The sequence below is a fragment of the Helianthus annuus genome, chromosome 10, assembly GCF_002127325.2.
Source record: "Helianthus annuus cultivar XRQ/B chromosome 10, HanXRQr2.0-SUNRISE, whole genome shotgun sequence".
In the NCBI taxonomy this organism is placed as follows: Eukaryota; Viridiplantae; Streptophyta; class Magnoliopsida; order Asterales; family Asteraceae; genus Helianthus; species Helianthus annuus.
The window spans coordinates 10,931,269-10,946,486 of NC_035442.2; the positions used below are offsets into that span (position 1 = coordinate 10,931,269).

At 32.5% G+C, this 15,218-nt stretch overlaps 2 protein-coding genes across 5 annotated transcripts; one reads left to right on the plus strand and one right to left on the minus strand.

Moving 5' to 3' along the window:
* The first annotated feature begins 557 nt into the window (after window positions 1–557).
* LOC110880718 (actinidain-like) lies at window positions 558–1,671 on the plus strand. The gene is made up of 3 exons (XM_022129186.2): window positions 558–658; window positions 731–989; window positions 1,477–1,671. The coding sequence occupies exons 1-3, from the start codon at window positions 583–585 to the stop codon at window positions 1,487–1,489; spliced, it is 348 nt and encodes a 115-aa protein (XP_021984878.1). The 5' UTR covers window positions 558–582; the 3' UTR covers window positions 1,490–1,671.
* Window positions 1,672–4,356: 2,685 nt separating this feature from the next.
* Window positions 4,357–9,798, minus strand: LOC110883981 (protein NPGR2). Of its 4 annotated transcripts, none has more exons than XM_035979094.1 (6): window positions 9,512–9,798; window positions 8,695–8,978; window positions 7,692–7,944; window positions 5,917–7,175; window positions 5,431–5,584; window positions 4,357–4,797 (listed from the first exon to the last, which is right to left on the minus strand). In XM_035979094.1, exons 1-6 carry the CDS (start codon window positions 9,549–9,551, stop codon window positions 4,481–4,483), a joined length of 2,307 nt encoding a protein of 768 aa, XP_035834987.1. In that variant the 5' UTR covers window positions 9,552–9,798; the 3' UTR covers window positions 4,357–4,480. The 4 variants fall into 4 exon arrangements, with proteins under 4 accessions (XP_035834987.1, XP_021987339.1, XP_035834988.1 ...); XM_022131647.2 differs by having other exon boundaries at window positions 8,695–8,952; window positions 9,512–9,797; XM_035979095.1 differs by having other exon boundaries at window positions 5,917–7,133; window positions 9,512–9,797.
* Window positions 9,799–15,218: the final 5,420 nt, after the last annotated feature.

Genomic DNA, 15,218 nt, shown 5'->3' on the forward strand with positions numbered 1-15,218 from the left:
GAAAAAATAAAGCAAATTAGACGTTTTGATGAAAATGACAAAAACCCCAAAAATGAAGGACTATACGGTACAAAAAGTTGTTTTGAATGAAAATAACAAACATGCACAAACCTCATGGACGATTTTGGCAATTTATTTTGTAAATAAATATGTGTGTGTTTTTATAACATTAATTTTTTTCTTTTCCTTTTTTAATAGAGTTGATTGCTCGAATGGTCCCTATGGTTTCACGTTTTTTCACGTTTAGTCCCCACCTTTTGAAAATAGCAGGTATGCTCTTTATGGTTTGTTATTTTGTTACTCAGATAGTTCCCTGAGTAGATGTCAGGGGACTATCCGAGTAACAAAATGACAAACCACAGAGAGCTTACCTGCTATTTCCAAACTAACTGAGTTTTTTGACTAAGTTAGGGTGTTAGATCAAAATGGCAATAAAATGAAAAACTCTGAATAAACTATTTAAACTAAAATGACAATTTAGAACAAATCTCAAATCTCAAGTACTAAAATGGCAATTTACTCTTGGGTTTTACTAATCATGGTTCTATGCAGAGTATTTAGGGTTAACTTTGTACGGCGAGGATGGCCCTGCTATGGAAGAAATCAGTTCCTCCCCTGCGACGTCGATTATTGTGTATTAATCATCATCAGTCAAGAGGTAGGTGTCCTTGTCTAATCAATTCTTCTTGTTTAGTCTAAACATTGTAATAATTTCTTCCCTCCATCGCAGACTACTGTGATGAGGTGAAGGCTGCTTTCGAGGGATGGGCTATAAGATATGGCAAAGTTTACAAAACCCTTGAAGAGAAGGAGCGGAGGTTTTTGCTTTTTAGAGAATGTTTCCGGTGGGTTGAAAAGCACAACAACTCCCCCCATTCTTCTTCCAAGGTGGGACTCAACCAATTCTCCGATTACACCCCTGCAGAGTTACGCTCTTCTGGTGGGGTCCTGCCAACACCATACCAAAAGCTTGTGAAGAAGATAGCATGGTAAGTTACCTTCTCCTCTGGTTGGGTTGGGTTGGGTTGCATTTGCATGAAATAGTTGGGGATTTTGAGTCAGGAATAATTTATACGAACCAACGACCGAACCATGAGCCTAGCCGATTTTGAGCAAGCCATGAGCCACAGCTTTTTGAACAGCTCTATTTACAAATTATTAAAATATACAAGTTTTTTACACTCTGTTCCCGAGTCTCATTTAACAAGTGAGAGGAGGGAAAAGAGATAAAAATATGAAAAAACCATGTTTCTGAGTTTCATTTGATAGGGGGAGGGGAGGGAAAAGGGGAAAAAAAATATGACCATATATTCATCTTTCCAAATTGGAGAGATTAGGAGAGAAAATTTTCCTTCCCCCTCCCCTGTTAAATGAGACTTGGGAAGTGGGAACATTTGGTGACTTGTTTTAGACGTTTTAGTCCTGCGAAATTACTTTATTGTGATTTTTTTGCCTAAGGTTTGCCGTGTATTTCAGGGAGAAACGCTAATGATCTTGCGTGGCAGTTTGGCATGGATCTTGGTGTGTGGGTGTTCGAAGACTTTTTATTAAGTTATGGGTTGTTATTATGGTTACGCACTTCGTATTTCAAATTACTCGTTGTGGTTTATGTCATGAAGACTTTTAACAAGTTATGGGTTGTTACTATGGTTACAAACTTTGTGTTTCAAATTACTCGTTGTGGTTTATGTCATCAAGACTTTTAACTTTGTTCATTCGGGTCGAACGTCAAAACAGTCGTTTCAAACAAAACAGCACTTAATTTTCGTCGTATATTCTTGTACTCTCATTTTAGGCACCTCCTGAATGGTTAAGAACCCTAGATTTGCTATTGGTAACAACGTTTATGATATATTATTCTATAATAATGGGACAGAAAGAATGAAAAGATAGATAAATTGGGAAAATATAGACTTGCTTCATAATTTTATATCATATTGTTCTTCCTTAAAACATTGTAATGGACTTGAATATGGATGTTTTTACCCACATAGTTAACCCCACCCAAATTAAACCCATAGCAGTAAAATTACCCAAATACTCTTACTTTTAACAGACAATTTAAACGGAGTTAGGGGCGGGGAACAAAATGCTAAAAGTTGGTAAGACTAAGAAGGTAAATGGCAATTTTTAAACCATTGAGAAGGAAGTATTAAAATGACCAAACCACATGAAGCAACAAAAACAAAGTTTACTCATACAATTGGGTGATGGGTGATTCTAAACCATTGGGTGAAGGGTGATTCTATTTATTCCTAGTATTTTGTTATTTACACCAAGTGATGTGACATTAATAAATTTATATTTGTGTTTTTTCATTTATAACTTTCGGAATACAATGTTTTATTAAAACTAGTAAGATGCCTGCGTGATGCGCGGGAGCGACACATCGCATTGCGATACTCGTTTTTTTGTAGTTTTCTTATTTATATAATATTTATTGTAGCATTATTGTGATAGATATACATCAAAAGCGAAGTAATCGGGTAATCCATTTCATTGTGTTGTGCATGGTTCGGTAGGTTCGGTTATTATCCTCAGCCTAAGCTGAAACCAAAGTCATCGGTTAGTCTATTTTATTAACCAATCGGTTTTCGGTTAATCACTTCGGTTTATTCGGTGTAATTTAAAAATGGTGTAATTTAAAGATTGGATGGGTGGTAGTTTATAAGAGGATAAAGTGTAACTAATAACTAGTTATTTGTAACTTTGTTAAAGATGAGGGTTTAATCACTTGATATTCTATAGCTATTAAACATTTTGGGATAATAACTAAGTACGTTGAACTTTAATCACTTTTACACTAAGACATCATCTACTTGTATCTTTTAATCCACACGTCAATACTGACCAAGACAACTATCGAAACGTCGACAGAGTAGGTCGTCATGATAGTTTTGGATTTTTTTAAAATATTATAGTTTATAAGATACGGCAAGAATACGTAAAAGAACTAACAGTTTGTTGTGGAGAAAGAAAAGTGTAATAATTATCCATAATTATGTTAAAACTTAAGGATTTAAGTGTAATAAGATGAAGGGCTAAAATATAACTATTGTTTAAAAGACTAATTTACCCTCATTTTTAGGTGTATTTATAAATTAAAATGTCACTCTCTCATGCATTATTATAATATAGTATAGATATGGTTTTACGATGTGGTTATTTTTATATACGTTTTGATATAAATTTTTATAAATTTTATAAAAAAAGGGATATATAATTTCATAACGATTAATAAAACGTTATATTTGAAACGGCTCCGTTTTTTATAAAATTTATATCAAATCGTAGATAAAAATAAATACATCACAAAACCATACTTTTTTTTAAAGAAAACATTATATATCGGAAGTTATAAAAGAAAAACATAAATATGAAATATTAATGTGTGCAAATGGTAAAAAATAGGGTGTAAACAATTGGACCCATGGGTGAAAATGATTTAGTTCTGTAAACATGAACATAGCATTCATGATTTAACTTGAAATTTTAAAATTACAAGTTAAAAACAAAAATAAGGTTCATAAAATAACTACATTTAAGTGGTAACATGAGACGACTGATTGTTATTTACCTTAAAAGGTTTGGTTTAAAATACCCAATTGTTCATATAAACCCGAACACAACATGACCTCATATCAACATAAACTATTAAGAAGAAAGTATTTAAATTTTTACTTTTAAACTATAAATTTATAATCAATTCTTGTATATCTTATAAAAGTTGATATAAGTCACTAAATGTTTTTAGGGATATTGGCCTCTAATAATCTCTGCTAGACGTCATTGGTCATTGGCAGTCTCACTTTTTTTTATTCCCTTGACAGTCTCACCTTTCAACTATTTTTCCTCTATTGGTCATTGGTTAAAAAATCTTAACGGAGTTAAGTTTTTTTCAGAATTACAAACTGACGTTTTAGGGCTTTTGATCAGAACGAGGACACGAGTCAAATGATGTAAAATTTACCTTGATAATTGTGCTCCAAACGACGAAAATGGTGCTTCAATTCAGATGTTTAAACTTCCAATTAACAAAAATCAAGTCATTTGGAGCACCGTTTCGAGTTAAGTTTTACATCAATAGACTCGTATCCTCGTTCTGATCAAAAGCCCTAAAACTTCAGTTTATAATTCAGAAAAAAAAAAAAAAAAAAAACTTAACTCCGTTTAAGTTTTTTTAACTGAGAACCGGTGGAGGAAAAATAGTTGAAAGGTGGGACTGGCTGGGGGAATAAAAAAGATGAGACTGCGAATGACCAATGACGTCTTGTAGGGATTATTAGAGGCCAATATCCCATGTTTTTAAGTCATGACATAAAATGTTGTTGGGTTTGATGGACCAGAATGTGTTACTGATAACAAAAAGGCAATTAGATATCATTTTATCTCCTGTAATATAACATTTGGCGTAACAAATTCAATTATTTTTCTGAAGTTAAACCCGTTGTATATACTTACATCGACACACAAGTTACCGTCATCTAAATGGCTCAATGGGTTCCGTTTCCTTAAGTATACTCGCAGCCTCGAAACAGTCCACAGCTTCCTTTATGAACATCGGGCCCTCATCTTTGTAAAACTGGCCCAGATTATACCAAGCCCACGAGTTCATCCGGTCTAACCGCAATGCTTCGCTCAAGAAACTTCTGATCGCTGGTCCAGACCTGCCACCGAGCCGTCTTAAAACCATGGCCATGGAAACAAGACTTTGCACATGACCAGGGTCGATGTCTAGAGCAATTTCATATGCTTTTAAAGCTTCTTTATCGAGACCTTTTGCTTCATACAACAAACCTGTAACAAAAATAATAATATAATTGTAATTTGGGTTGTAAACGAACCGAACGAACACAAACAAGACCTTGTTCGTGTCCGTTTGTTAAGAAATATATGTGTTCACGAACTGTTCATGAACACTTACCGAACGAGATTTTATGTTTGTGTTCGTTTGTTAAGGAAATGAACGAGTTTGTGTTCGTTTGTTAATTTTAGGCAACAAACGAAAAACAAACATTGATGAACACAAACTAATGTTCATGAACACAAATAGAAACAAACGAACACAAATGGAAACAAACGAACACAAACAGGCGTTCATGAACAGAATATATACCAATACTTATTAAATATTTTATTTGTTGGAATTTTGAAGTATTTAAATAAAATATAAAAACTAAAAACACTAATGAACAATCGAACATAAACGAACACGTTACCGAACGTTCACGAACATAAATGAACGAACGCGGCCTCTGTTCATGTTCGTTCATTTAACCAAGCAAACTAATTTTCTTGTTCGTGTACGTTTGCTTAATAAACGAACGAACACAAACGAACTTCCCGCCGAACGGTTGACGAACTGTTCGCTGAACGTTTATTGTAATCCTTTTAAATTCCAATAAAGATTAAAGAATTGCAAGAACATACCATTGATGCGCCAACGCGAAGACGAATGGTAATTGATGGCCTCGGATCTTGAAAGACAAGCTTCGACATCGCGCCATTGCGATAAACTTATATACACCATAGCTAAATCATGCCATGTTTCTACTTCCAAATTTCTATAATGTTTTCCACCAACCTTAACAAAAATAAAACACCGAAACACATCAAGAAACGACATCCGCAATATAATCGACAAAAGATAGCAAACTGCAATAACCAACACCTTATTGTCAGGGGCGGTTCTTAGAAGGCCACTGGCAGGGCCACGGCCCGGGCAAGTTTTTCGGCCGCAGTGCTAATTTTCCGCATTTCGATCGAAATTTTTTATATATACTATGTTTGGCCCGGGCTTGCCCGGGCTTTTTTTTGTGCCCGTGTCTTTCGGCCCTGGCACGTTCAACGGGCAAGATCCGCCACTACTTATTGTGCCTTTTCGGGCTATATATGAAGAAATTTAATTACAAGTACCTCAAGATTCTTCTTTTGTGTCGGAAAACTTTTATTCTGAACTTGAAGAACCGCAAGAAGTTGCGTATACGTCTCGATCGCATTCTTTAACCGACCCTGTGCGATTTGTAACTTCGCTTTCGTTCTCAACAATTCTCCCTGATCCCATTTTCCCGTTTGTTCTAACGCAGCATTAATAATTACTTCACCATCCAAAAACCGTTTCTGACCCGATAATATTCTAGTCAATAGCAACCAACTTTCAATGCGGGACCCGGATTCCAGTTTAATCAAATGTTTTGCCTGACCGAGAGCCGAGTCCAATTTCCTCTGGTCAGCATATTCTAAACAAAGATCGTAAACAATCCTCGAATCTTTCATTTCGGTCAACCGATTTGCAGTCTCTAAAGACTGAATCGCTTCCGATTGGAGTTTGACCCTTTCCGAATCGGTCAAACCCATTTTAGACTGGCCCGAAAGCGAAATTCCCAATAAAGAATACGCAACGCCCGCTATTTCATCACACTTATTTTCCGAAACGTTAACCACTCTCTTAGCGAGAAGCGCACCTTCTTCTACAAAATCGGGAGTCTCTCCACAAATTTTCGATGCCATTAGTAAAGCCGACACACAATCTGGATCGTCGTATTTATATATATTTTTCAATAACGTTAACGCGGATAAACCGTCACCTTGTCCATAGCAACAAAGAGATAGAAGGAGACCTCGTTCTTTCTTGTCGATAACCGACGGAAGCAGTTCTTCCAATTGCTTACTGAGAGGCCCGAGCCCGTTACAAATCGACAATGCGTAAATAAGATGATCAATCACAGATGGGTCCCACTCGATTTTCTTTAAATGAACTTTTTTTAGTAAGATCATTAGAAGTAGAATAGCTTCTTCGACGTTATTTCTCGGTACAAACGAAGTATCCATTTGGGATCGTAGATTAGGTGGGGCCGCCTCTTTGCTTCCGCTATAAAGAAGAAAAACCGCAAAATCTTTTTCGATTTTCGCTGTTGTTTTTTCGTTAAGGTTCCAGTTACGGAGTAGGGCCCCTCTGAATGACGAGATTGCTTCCTGGGGTGACTCGGCGAGTTGCCATAACTCGGGAAGCAACTCAACCGCGTTGTTTAACGTTTCCTGTAACTTACCGTCGGCACCGAAGTTTTCGGGTAAGCCTTCGGGAAAAGACGATTCGACAATGTTGAGTATGACTTTGCATGATTTAGCAGCTTCTGCAAAATTACTTGGGGATTTAAGAGTTGATACAGATAGGACTGCAAATGAACCGAACGAACACGAACAAGACCTTTGTTAAGGAAATATATGGCTTCACGAACTGTTATGAACACTTACCGAATGGGATTTTCTGTTCGTGTTTGTTCGTTAACGAAATGAGCGTGTCCGTGTTCGTTTGTTAATTTTAGGTAACGAACGTTCAAGAACACAAACAAGCATTCATGAACAGAATATATAATACACTGATACTTATTAAATATTTTATTTGTCGAAATTTTGAAGTATTTATATAAAATTTAAAAACAATAATGAACTATCAAACACATGCGAACATAAACGAACACGTTACCGCACGTTCACGAACATAAATTAACAAACGCGACATCTGTTCATGCTCGTTCATTTAACTAAAAGAACGAAATTTCTTGTTCGTGTTCACTCATTTATTAAACGAACGAAAACAAACGAACTTCCCGCCAAACAGTTAACGAACTTTTCGCTAAACGTTTGGTTCGTTTGCAGCTTAAAATCAGATTATGGAACAAAGTGATTACCTTTATACCGCCCAAGAATTTGCAACGATTTCGACTTTAAGTAAATTGCTTCAAGAAGTAAACTTAGAGCGTGCGCTGATAATGGCGGACTGGTGTAATTATGTGAACGTCTTTTGCGAGTCTCCCCTGTTTTAGCGAGACTAATTTTGATCTTCGGAGTAACTGAAGATATATCGATTCCTTCGAATACGTGAAGAGCGGCTTCTATGTTTCCCTTTTGATACTCATATCTTCCTAACAATGCTCTTGCTTCCTGCATAACAACAATCACATTTTTTTATTTAAAAAGAAAAAAAAAAGAGATAAAAGAAAAAGAAATAAAAAAGATACTAAAGAATTTCAAGAATTGTCCTTTATCTTTATACCAATTTTCAGGCGTTGTCCTTTATGTTCAAAATTGACGAGTTTTGTCCTTTATGTTTTCATATCGTACAAGTTTTGTCCTTTAGGCCTAACGTAGTTAGTTTTTCAGTTAAATTTGGTAAATATGCTTTGCACATGAGGGCATTTTTGTCAATTCAAAGGTAAGTTCAACGGCAGATTTACAGCTCAAAGCTTCTGCAACCTTTGAATTGACAAAAATGCCCTCATACGCAAAGCACATGACCAAATTTAACTGAAAAAACTAACTGGGTTAGGCCTAAAGGACAAAACGTGTATGATATGAAAACATAAAGGACAAAACTCGTCAATTTTGAACATAAATGACAGCGCCTGAAAATGAGTATAAAAATAAAGGACAATCCTTGAAATTCACTCATTGCTAATTAAGGAAAGTGATTAGATAAACTAATTATTATTGTTATTATTATTATTAATATATAAACAATTATGTAATCTATAAAATATAAACACAGCTTTTAAAATACACAAGCTGTAAATCATTGATAATGCACATGGAACAGCTACAAGATCCATAACTTGAATGATACAACATGTTAAGATCTTAAAATCTTTATAAATTATAAACTATAAAAAATAAAAAAATGAACGAAAAATGGACCTCGTAATTGATGGAGCCACTTTCACGAAGCGATAATTCTGCTTCTTCGATACTACCAGTATCCGGTTTCTTATCGTGTTCACCAACCACTTGTGAAGAGACCACTTGTGAAGAAGAACCGTTGGTCGCTACTGATTCTGATGAAGGGATCATCTCATTTGCGGTCCGTGATTGTTCGCCACCAGAGCACAAACACTGCAAGATCTTTCCAAACCGTCGACTTGATCTACTCATATCGGATTTCCACCCTCGAGATATCTTTAACCCACAAAACCATATATGAACTTCAATGTTTTAAGTCAAAATTGTTGCAAATTAACACATAAATATATAAAATTTTACTTGCAGCTAAAAAGATCAAAAACCATGTTAAAAATTACTAATTTTAATTCAAGAAATAACAGAATCTGCTCTGATTTAAACCCTAAGCACCCTAATTAATAAAAAAAAAAAAAAAAAAAATCTTCAACTTGAAGTTACAACAACACCTAATATCAAGCAATCATTAACCCACAAAACTAGTTATAAAAATTCAATCTTTCAAGTGAAATTCTTGCAAAATTAACACAAAAAAATATATATATATATAAAAAAAAAGTTGACTTGCAACTAAAAAGATCAAATAGACAAATACCCAATTACAAATTCTCAATTTTGCATCAAGAAAACTAAAAAAAGCTTCAAAATTTAAGAACCCTAATTAAAAACCCTGCAAAATCCTAAAACAATTTCTTAAAATAAAAATCTTGAAATTGTAAATTGAAGTTTTAAGAACAAATAATATTGATTCAATGAATACCCAGAAAACTGTGATTACCTTTCTTTATGGAAACTGAAATTGAGGAACAAGTGCACATGAAAATCAGAACCCATCTTGAGTTACAATCAGAACTTCATTCAAGAAACTTTTGATCAACAAAGAATCAAATAAAGTTTCAATCTTTTTCCTTTTTTCCTTTTCTTTATCGAGAAACTAATAAAATTATTCAAAAACAGAGTGTATTCTTTGCTTTAGTTGAAAAATTGAATTGAATTGAATTGAATTGAATTGAGTCTCTAGAGGACACGAATTAAAGCTGGAATAAGGGGATATTGAAGAATCGTGAACCGTGAGATTGAAGCTATATTTGTATTTTTGTTTATTATTATTTTAATTTAATTTAATATTAATATTAATATTTTTTTTTTGGTGAAATAAATGCAGTTGGGAGTTAGTAATTAGATAAAGGCAACTGGTATGGGGAAAATAAATGTTAAAAAATAAAATAATGAAAATAGCAAGGCTAATGGAGTTTATGAGATCAACTGTCATGGTCGCATTCGGGCTCCTATGTTGACAAGTGGATTTAATTAATTAAATACACGCTCACACGTATATAAAAAATGAATTTTATTTGAGATAATGTTCTCTATGATTGTATGAGTCACTATAATTTGTGACTAATTAAGCTAGTGTATGTATATATGTATATCAGTATATATGTGAGTCACTAAAATTTGTGACTAATTAAGCTAGTGTATGTATATGTATGTAGGTAAGATTGAAGGATAAGATACCAATTCTATCTTGATCTGGTCTAAAAAAGCATTGATCTATGTTCTGACATGAGTATTAAAATGATAGATGCATGGACCAGCTAACCGGCATCACAGGTTCGAAAGAACATTTATGAAGTATAAGTAATGCTCCATGTAACCATTTAAGTCATGGAAAACGTGGTTAGGTCGAAGGCCGGCCACTAAAAATGTGAGGTGGCAGTTACATGTCATGTTTGGTATTTACACCATAAATGCCAGTAAAGCCACATCGTTACTGGAAATAAGTATAAAAACTTATTTTCACCAAAGGAAAAATGTTAGACTATAGATACTCATAACACGCTAACACGCTATTGTCACATGATCTTTTACAAACGAATATGTTATATGTAGTTATGTTGGAGCTTGGTCACAAGGAGAAATCTCATTGCATTGACAATATTAAGATTTTCTTTTGTAAATAAGTCAGTTTTAAAAATTATGATGACATAACTAATTTGTTTATATATTTTTCTTCATTTATAAATGTTTACTTACACATGAACAAATTATGTGAAGAAAATATATCTACACGTAATTTAAGCATATGTAAATTCTACATATAAACATATTTTACTTATATATATTTTTTTAGAAACTAGAATAGATGAGTAAACATTACATTACAATCATTTTTTTATATTCTAAAAATTTCCAATGTATAAATGAATGATTTATATGTGTATCTTGATATCATTTTCATAAATTTGTTTTCCCTAAATGCGAAAATAAACAAATTTGGTGAAAAAGTGAATGCTATCACCCACACAAACTAGACATTTAAATTTTTTTGAACGGCTACTAGACATTTAAATGATGGTGGTTCTACTTGCTTGGTTCCTTTATAAAAAAGTTATGATTTAGGTCATACAACCATTAGCCGCAATCATATCTCAATGTCACGAACTACACTTTTTTGGTCAAACCAAGAAAGTATCATCATATTGAAAGCATGAGTTTGCTCTGGATAAAATCAAGGGCCAACGACTAGGGATGAGCATTTGGTATCAAATCCTGATTCCGTCCTGATACCATCCCGATCCCGAAAATACCATACCGAATTTTTTCGGTACCGGAAACGGTATCCACTTTTTGGCATTTTCGGCATCGGTATTTTCGGGATCGGTACCGGTTTGGTACGGTACCGGTAAAATACCGAATTTTACCTTCAAATAACGATACCGTACCTATACCATACCGATACCGATACCGTACCGACATATTTCGGTATCGGTACCCAGTTTTGGCGAAATTCGGGATCGGGATTTTCGGGATCGGGACGGTATCGGGACGGGATCAGGATTTGCTCATCCCTATCAAGGACCCAACGCTGACATGGGAAGATTGGTGCAGATTTGATATATTTAGAGATAATGATTGAAGTTTTTTTGGCTGGGTTCAGATAACTGTTAGCCTTTGTTTTTCTGTTTTGGGTGTATTTCTTTCTGTTTTGGTGCAGCAAATGTATCTGGTGGATGTAAGTTTGGCGCTAGCGCCTTGATAAAAATTGAATAAAGTTTTTGTTGACCGTTAAAAAAAATCAATTTACAAAACGATATCATTTTGTGTGACTATGAGTATTATTAAACTCTATTAAACTCTTGTAAAAGTAAAAGCTAATCTATACTATATAATAAAAGAAACCACTTTAGGGACACTTGTCATAATATTAAGCTATCTTTTATAGATAATTATTATTTTAATTTAATTTCTTCTAATTAATTATAGATAACCATCCTACTAAATATTATTTAATTTAATATCTTATATTATAGATAACCCTCCTACTAAATATCATTAATTTAATATCTTATGAATAATTATTATTTAGTTTAATCTTTTTCTCATTTATAATATTATTTATTTATTGACCTTGAACTTACCATTACGTCTCATATGTTGAGATTTATTGTTTGTAGATTTCTTCAAAAATTCTCCTTTTTTCATTCCCTTTTGTTTTACATTTTCTATTTCTTCTTTTTTCCTTTAGTTGGTCTTTCTTTTAAAGGTTATATAGTAATCAAATTTCAAGAGTATTCTAATTAGGTCACTCATAATTCTTTTTGTTGTAATTAGGTCATTCAAGTTTTATTTGATGTTTCAATCCTAGATATTTTACCTAAATAGAAGGTCATCCATCCTAAATGACATTTAATTAGGTTTTATTTAAAAAAAATTGTTGACATGGCACATAAAATGCCAAATGGATTAGTAAAAAAATGAGAAATAGGTTTAAAAAAATTTAAAAATTGTGGAAAAGTTAACAAAATACGATTTTTTTTAAATTGTAGAAAAGTTAAAAAAATGCAAAAAAATTAAAAAAAATTTGATTTACCCTATTTTTAATAAATAACTTAATAAAACCTCCTAAATCATTTCATTTAAATTACTAAAAATTATGAAAGTTTTCTTAAAAAATTAAAATGGGCCAAAAATTCAATTGCTTTTTACCAAACCATTCATACTACTAATAATACCGATTCATAGAACATCACTTTAGAAATAAGGATATGGTGGGCATAGTACCTAATTGTTTGTTTTATGATTTGTAATATTTGATCGTTTTGGGTTTTAGGTTTTGATTTATTATATTTCTTTTATTTGATTCCATGTCATCATGTTTTTTTTTTAAAAAAGGTTAAATAAATGCTATGTAGGACTATGACCTGCTATTCAGGTAAAATATTTAGCATTAGAACACCAAAATAAAGTAGAATGATCTAATTGTAACAATAAATTTTATTTGTGACTTAATTAGAACACTCATAAAACTTCATTACTATTCTATGGCATGTTCCTTTCTTTTAAAAAATTACTAGGTTAGAACACCGTGTATTACACGGGTTGAATAAATATAATTTTATCATATTAACCCATGTAATACATGAGGTTTTTTAAGATATAACTTTTTATTATTTGAAATATAAAATTAGATTTATTCAATTCGTACAATACACGGGGTTTTTTAAAGATATATATTTTTTTATTATTTAGTACAGAAAATTACATTTATTCAAACTGTGTAATGCACATATTTTTTAAGAGATTTTTTTTTATGATTTGGTATATAAAATTACATTTATTCAACACGTGTAATAAATTAGGTTTTTTAAAGATGTATTATTTTATTATTTGGTAAAATTTATTTATTCAACCCCGTGTAATACACGGGGTTATAACCTAGTTTAGTTTATTCGGTTCGGTTTCAACTTAATTTGCACGTTCTTATCAATTTAACAAGAAATTTAGAATTTGAATTTCTCATAATAGATAATAGTTCTATCGTGTGCTACACTCTAGTTTATGATGGGCTCGGACAACATGAATAAGTGGTAAAATGTTTAATAGTACCATACATATTATAAACTTTCACAAGAGTTAATTAATCGGATAGTCCTTGAAGTTTATTAAAAGTAACACATCTCTGAGTAATAAAAACTTTTTGTAACAGGTTCAAGTTCTATAGTTTCGATTTTGTAACACCTTTGAGTATTAAGTTTAACTGTCATTAAATTTTCAGTTAAATCGGTGTACAATGATTAAAATACCCTTATATTTTTTTTTGTTAGTACTCTAAGGTGTTACTTTCAATAAAGTAATAAACCACTAAGACTATTTGTGTAATTAACTCTAAAAAATATTAAAACTCATTATATTTGTAAAAAAATATAAGATATGTTACATAAAAATATTTAATAGTTATATTCCTAAAGTTAATACACATATAATTACCAAACGTCTATTAGAGAGAAAACACCGTAATTTAAAAAAGAAATATGATAAATATCCAACTCATGCATATTATCTCAAATATAATACACACACATTTTATCTTTTATTATATGAACGAAATTACATAACTCATGGGTGCTTTTGATTATATGAACGAAATTACATAATCTATCGGACTTACAAACTATTTACTAAAATTGTGTTTTCCTATATTGTATTAACTTTCAGTTTTTTAACCAACATATTAAACTTCGTTTTAAATGTTCTATTCAATCAATATCTTATTTATTTTTTAACCCTTTTTTTAGTTCTTTAATTCTTTATATTTGTTCATTCTCATAACAAAAATGCAAGTTACTTAAGTTATAACACAAAAGATTATTCATAAATTTGAAACACAACAAGATTAATACCGGAAAAATGCATGAAATTGAGCATCGACCAAGACTATGTTTTACATCGAAAATTGATGCAACACAACAGATTATATAAATTTAGTTTGAAACACAATAGGTTAATAATGGAAAAATGCATCAAAATTGAGCATGGACCATGACTATGTTTTACATCAGTTTGAAACACAACAGATTATTGTTTTGAAAATGCATGGAAACTGAACAACAACCACGAATTGTGTTTTATATCGAAATCGACAACATCCAAATAAGATGCTTATCAAATGAAATCAACTAGCTTATGTATTTTTTTTTTTTTAATTTTTTTTGATAACCGCGGGAACCTGCTTACACGGTAAACTCCCCCCCCCCCCCCCCAACCAATACCCGACTAACCAAAGGGAACGGGTAAAGCGCGGCGCAAGGGCCGGGTCTGTGGCATTTAGAGAACCGGTGGAAACATGTATCGAACTCAAGGCCTCTAGGATGTTTGAAACACTCTTTACCACTCCACCACATCTCTAAAGGTTAGGTTATGTAATTTTGTTCATATAATAAATAGTTTAAAAAACGAACACGTTACCGAACGTTCACAAACATAAATGAACGAACGCGACATCTGTTCATGTTCATTCATTTAACTAAACGAACAATATTTCTTGTTCGTGTTCATTTGTTTAATAAACGAACGAACACAAATGAACTTCTTATCGAATGGTTCCCGAACTATTCATTTGTAGCCCTAATATTTTTCCAATGTTTATGTCATTATTTTGTTAATTGCTAATCTTAACTCAATTTAAAAACCAAATCTAAAGG

Bases quoted from the DNA above. Each gene is read 5' to 3' on its own strand.
- LOC110880718 (XM_022129186.2), top strand. From the start codon at position 583: ATGGCCCTGCTATGGAAGAAATCAGTTCCTCCCCTGCGACGTCGATTA. The intron at 659-730 runs GTAGGTGTCCTT...CCTCCATCGCAG, and splicing joins TAATCATCATCAGTCAAGAG to ACTACTGTGATGAGGTGAAG.
- LOC110883981 (XM_035979094.1), bottom strand. From the start codon at position 9,551: ATGTGCACTTGTTCCTCAATTTCAGTTTCCATAAAGAAAG. The intron at 5,585-5,916 runs GTACTTGTAATT...ATTTTTGTTAAG, and splicing joins CACAAAAGAAGAATCTTGAG to GTTGGTGGAAAACATTATAG. The intron at 4,798-5,430 runs GTATGTTCTTGC...TTTTTGTTACAG, and splicing joins TTCGCGTTGGCGCATCAATG to GTTTGTTGTATGAAGCAAAA.